Source organism: Diabrotica virgifera, chromosome 6 (genome assembly GCF_917563875.1).
Source record: "Diabrotica virgifera virgifera chromosome 6, PGI_DIABVI_V3a".
NCBI lineage: Eukaryota > Metazoa > Arthropoda > Insecta > Coleoptera > Chrysomelidae > Diabrotica > Diabrotica virgifera.
The window spans coordinates 47,957,950-47,963,949 of NC_065448.1; the positions used below are offsets into that span (position 1 = coordinate 47,957,950).

The following is a 6,000-nucleotide window of genomic DNA, read 5'->3' on the forward strand; positions in this document are numbered from 1 at the left end:
TAAAAAAACGTGATGTATTCACTATTTTTTTAAATTTTTTATAGGCTATATTTTTGCTAAAAATGCTTTATCGACAAAATACTTACAATTTGAGTTATTTGCGAAAAACCGTCTAAAAGCGTGGTTATTTTGTTGAAAAAAATGAACATATTCACTGCCAAATAACTCGAAAAGTATTGACTTAGTGAAAAAACTCTATAGAACAAAAGTTACTTTAAATTAGCCAGTTTACCCATTTCCTGACTTTGTTTGGACGAATATTTTTTAACCCCCAAGAGGGGGTGAAAACCACCCCCAGGGCAAAAGCACATATCGGCACAATATCACTTTTTTTCTTTGACTTGTTAGCTGTGTGTATGCCAAATTTCATGTCAATCCCAGCGGTTCTTTAAAATTTAAAGGTTTTGCAATATTTTACCGTTAATGAATGGACTACCACGTAATATTCATATCAGATTTTTTGTAGCTGGAATATTGTATCCGCCACTCATTTTTACGGCGTTTAGCGGTTTTTTATTCTTGTATCATGATTTTTTCAAAGTTATTTATAAATTAAATGTATAAAGTTGAATGCAATGTTTCTCGATTACACATTAAGCTATATAAATGGTCGCCTTTGTCGCATTATCTCCCAAATGATCTAGTCCATCGAATGTACACTAGATTTTTTTTCTATTCGAAATAGATTGAAAAAAATATTGGGATGGCCGGTAAATGAACTCGTATTGCCCGTTGCCAGATCAAATTAGCGTCGTAATCACTACAACTACATAAACCATTTAGGGAATAATCGTTAATTGGCTTAAAAACGGCTTAACCGATTTTATTCACTAAACATGAGTTTGAAACGTATTGACAAGTAGTATCTTATTAATCTAAGGTCAAGTATACTAACTGAAGTTATTACAGGAATTATTGAGCTTGAAAAACCGTTTTTCCCATAAGAAATAGATTTGATCATACTTATGAAGCCTATAACTTAAAAATTCGAATTTTCCCGGATATAAGGTATATACTGTTAGATTCGTCTAGAATCCTTGTACAAACGCTCAGTTATTGGCGTAATTCGTAGGTTGAAATTTTGAGTAATTGTCGAAAAACCAAAATTTTCAAAGTTTAGTTTTTCAGTTTTTCGGCTATACTGAGCCGTGTGTATGTCTGATCCTGACAGCTTAGACACCATTTGAAAGCTTAACTCAACGCTATTGATTTGGTGTATCTACTGTTCTCTTGTCTCTTCTTGAACCGAAGATATATACCGCCAAAAAATATGCCGTTTTGTACCTACCAAGTCCTATAGCTGGCTTATGGGTAGTCAAAACTCACAAACTACACCGGTTCTGAATCGGCCCTCACCCCCTCTTCAAACACAGAAAAAAAATTCAGATCGGTTTAACTTTTCCACACACATACATACATACATATCCACAAACAGTTTCCCTTTTTTTAAATAAAAATTGACTCATATTTCTAAGCTCGGTAACTTTTGAACGGTATAACCGATTTTTAAAATTAAACATGCGTTGGAAAGGTAATGATCGCTTCTATTAGAAGCCGCAAAGGTCGGAGTTAAATTTTCGAAGATTTTGGGAGTTTTGGGGACGAGAACGAAAAACAGACCCTAAATAGGAAGGGCCGTAAAATCCACACCCTTGGACCAAAATGGATGGTTGACATATGAATGGGCGAGTCTTTTCCTGAACTTTAAGATGGGAGTTGGCCCAATTTTCAATTCAGTCAGATTTAGAAAATCGAATATTTCGTGTATATATAGTGTTGCGTATAGGGGGTGTAGGTGTGCGCCACTGGCGAGAACTGTCGTTCTCTGGTAACATGGAAACAATCGGGATAACAATTTGGAGAACTGCGGCCATGGACAGGAGAAGAGGACGACGAAGAAAAAAGTGGTTAGAAGCGTGTAAGGAAGAGCTGGAAACAATCGGGATAACAAATTGGAGAACGGCGGCCATGGACAGGAGAAAATGGAAGAAAACCGTGGAGAAATTCCAAGCCTAGGGCCTTTAAGGCCTGTTGAGCTACAAATATACCTAAGTGCAAGAAGAATCCCCTAGAATACAATAAACCGGCATATTTATGTTTCGTAAACCTGAAGAAGGCATTTGACAAGATCAAATTAAAGAACGGTATCCACTTTTTGGATGCAAGATAGTTACCTCTAAGTCTAAGAATAATCAAAACGACCGAAAATATATACATATGTATACCAGAACAATAGTTACAATAAAAGTAGAAGTGACAACTAACCAACCCAATTGAGGATGACATTGATATTAACGCTATGGAATATAGAATTTGAATTCAAACAAGAAGTAATAATATTCAAAAGAAATGTACCTATACTATATTTACAATCAAGATGCAGTAGAAATAAACAAACCAAGACACGTTAAATGATACTAGGAGCACTCCCGAATCATAATTTACAATGTATAAACTTTGGAAATCATGATTTGGGATTTACAAATGTATCTCCATTGTGTTTCAATTTATCAATCAAAGATAGAATAAAAATTTTAATTTTTTTAATATAACGCGGGCACATAAATTTGATACACCCTGTATATTGATTTGTAAATATTTATTAGAAGTTAGCTTTCAACGCAAAATGGTTTCTCCTTAATGAATTTTTCCATGAAGAATATTAAAAACATTTTTGTAAATAAAAGTGAAGTGAAAGTTATTTAGGATTAGTATTTTAAACCGATTGTTTATTACGGGAAAGATAGAAGCCATAGGTAATTCGTTCTTAGAAAATTAAGGTAAAGAAAGTTTGGAATTTTAACCTTTTTGTTTAAACCCGAGTAAATATTGTAGAATTTCCCGAAAGTAATTAGTATGAGTGGGTTTTCGAATGAAAAAAAGAATGGGGAGAGAGAAATGTTTCTGATTGGCTTGGAAATTTGGAATGGGGAAAGTTTTGTTTGAATGTTAAGACAGTTTGGAAAAGAAAAGAGCATTGTGTTACCGGCATTCGAGAAGAGCAGTCAAAAGTTTTCGTGAGTAGTTCAGAAGCAAGTACTAGTGGTTGTTTTTTGATAGTGAGAGTAGCTGAAAGTGGAACGAGAGACAAATCAAATCGAGAAGAAATACCTCTTTGATTCTGTAAAGTCCAAGAGAGTAAGTTACAAGAATTATCGTTATTAAAATTATTTGTGACACCAAGTAAAAAAGATACTTGGGTCTCAGGAGATTATTGTTGAGAGAAAGAGAGGAGAGAGTTTTGGAGTTTATTGAACGAGTACTGGCAAAGAGAGGCCTGGCTTGTGTTTTGGAGAAATAGTTGCTGGTATCCTGCTGGATTGTTTGCTGAGAACGGAGAGGGCTTTGATTGGTAGCCTAACATAATCAACAATGAGGAGCTGTTTGGGTCAAGAGGAGACATCATTGTGTGTGAATCAAAAAGGTCAGTCAATAACCTATGTGATAGATTTTCTTTATAATCAGAAGTTAAAATTTTTACGTAAAAGCATATGCATTTAAGATTCCAACATTTCAAAAATTTAATAGGAAGTATAAGTAATTTGCGAATACCAAATTTGTTTGTTTAACTTGTTTTTTATTAATGGTATCAAGAACAAAGCGATAAATATTTGTTTGAATTACATTACAGTCGGACAAATGAAAGAATACCCATGAACGAACATATAAAACACGCTGTATTTTCCTGTCACCGTGTCACAAAGAAAGTTGCACAGCGCAAGTACATGTAATAATAATTATTACATGTACTTGCGCTGTCCAATTTTTTGTGTGGCATGTTGACAGAAAAATACAGCGTGTTTTATATGTTCGTTCATGGGTATTCTTTCATTTTTCCGACTGTATGTAATTTATATGGTAAATTTTTCTTATGGACAGTTATGCCCACAGAATTTAATTGATAAATTTACAGAACATTGCTTTTGATAATAAAGGTAATTGTATGTTTTTATTTATGATTTTTCTATTTATTTCCTTTTCCTATTTTATCCCGATAAGGATCAACTAAGAGATACTGAAACCACGAGAGAAGATAAGTATAACATAAGATAATTTAGACATTTTTTTTATATTTATAAAAAGGCACCCTGAGATTTTTTTATTAATTTTTATTAATTTTATTAGTTTTATGTATGATTTGTGACAATTAAATAATTAATCAAATAAATAATAATTAATATCAAAGTAATAGAAAGCAGATCACAACAATACATAATACATTGTAAATTATGATTCGGGAGTGCTCCTAGTAGCATTTAACGTGTCTTGGTTTCTTTATTTCTACTGCATCTTGATCGTAAATTTAGTATAGGTATATTACAGTAAGTAATGGAGATAATCACAAAATTGCGTAGCTATTGGTAGAAAAAATTAGCGCAAAATCAATAGACCTGGATCCCGCGTACCAAAAAAAAGTTGAATAATAGCAAGCTGAAAATTTGTTAATAGCTTAACGGTGTCTAGTCGGACAACCTTTGATGTATAGAAACACTGGAACAGGGGAAGTTTTAATTGTGGAACAGTTTAAAAATTTGGAACGCCAGACTACAAAAACGTTCCATGTATTTTGTCGGACAGAACTTCCAATTGATTTGTTACCATTTCATTAAACTCTCATGCAAAAATCAGACTGGTGTTTATCACCAACTGGACATTTTAATGAGTGGAACACGAAGAACATGTCAGGAATCATGTTGGTTAGTAATATCAGTCTGATTTTTACATGATAGTTTAATGACTGGGCGGGTAACAAATCAATTGGATCTTCTGTCCGACAAAATACATGGGACGTTTTCGTAATCTGACGTTCCAAGTTTTTAAACAGTTCCACAATTAAAACTTCCCCTGTTCCAGTGTTCCCGTACATGAAAGTTTGTCCGACTAGACACCGTTAAGCTATTAACAAATTTTCAGCTTGCATTAATCAACTCTTTTTGGTACGAGGGATCCAGGTCTACAAGTGATTAAAATAGAAATATAACTTCAAGGATTCCTATATGTTTCAAGAAACTATCAACACAGGAAATTGATGTAAGATCTGCTGTATATTGTGTTCTTTATGCAAAAACGTTTGGAAAAAAATTCACATAATATTTTCAAACGTCAAATTACAAAGAATTAATTTTATAATAGGTAAAATGTTAACAATAATATAACAATATAAGGTATGGCATGTACCTTGTTAAACAAAAAATTGCACCATTACTTTCACTTAGTATGAATAAAATGTGGTCTAAATTAGTGATTGAAGGTGATGTAAAAATCTTCAACTACTTCTAATTTTTGCTTACATACATAGTTAGAAAATAAACACCTTATTGTAATATCATTTAAAAGCGTGTCTGAACAACTTAATCAAAACAACACACATGTTAATTTTGAACTACACTTTCGTCACAAAAACAATGCTATAGCGTAAAGGCTTCCTGGGAATAATTAATTTTCAAGGTAAAGTTCACGCAAAATAGACTGTGATAAACGAGCCAAATATTTGATTCACAAATTATAGGAGAAAGGTATTAAGGTATGTAAATACATTACCCAATGTTCCCATTAGGGACTCCAGATCATAAGGGCCGTCTAGTTTTTTCATATTCCTTGGAAAATTGGGAGATTTCAGTCACGTTTATTCACTAAAAGAACTTTTTCGGAATTTAGCCGGCACTAACCGCAAAAATAGGAACCTTTCACACCGTATGAACCCGCAACATTTGAAATTCTGTTTCCAGTTTCGTGAGTTTTGTTATTAAAGCGACGTTGTCAGATCTATACAGAAATATTCCTTGCTTTTGAATTTTTTTTTAAACAGTTTTCGTTGATTTTATTACTGATACTGTTATTTAATTATTAATTATTTGATTATAATACGGATTATGCTACGGATACGTGAAGAAACCGAAATATCCGATAATCAATTTGGCTTTATGCAGGGCAGATCAACAACAGATACAATTTTCATTGTAAGGCAACTGATGGAAAAATACAGGAATAAAGAGACCA

The 6,000-nt window shown here is 33.0% G+C and overlaps 1 protein-coding gene across 1 annotated transcript in view; it reads right to left on the reverse strand.

Annotated features, from left to right (window-relative positions):
• The window catches only part of LOC126885966 (organic cation transporter protein), a 194,016-nt gene extending 188,282 nt beyond the window's left edge, over positions 1–5,734 (reverse strand). Inside the window, exon 1 of the mRNA XM_050652804.1 lies at positions 5,542–5,734. Within this exon, the coding sequence (XP_050508761.1) occupies positions 5,542–5,593 (52 nt within the window). The 5' untranslated portion in view covers positions 5,594–5,734. The remainder of the gene's footprint in view (positions 1–5,541) is intronic.
• Between the last annotated feature and the right edge of the window lie 266 nt (positions 5,735–6,000).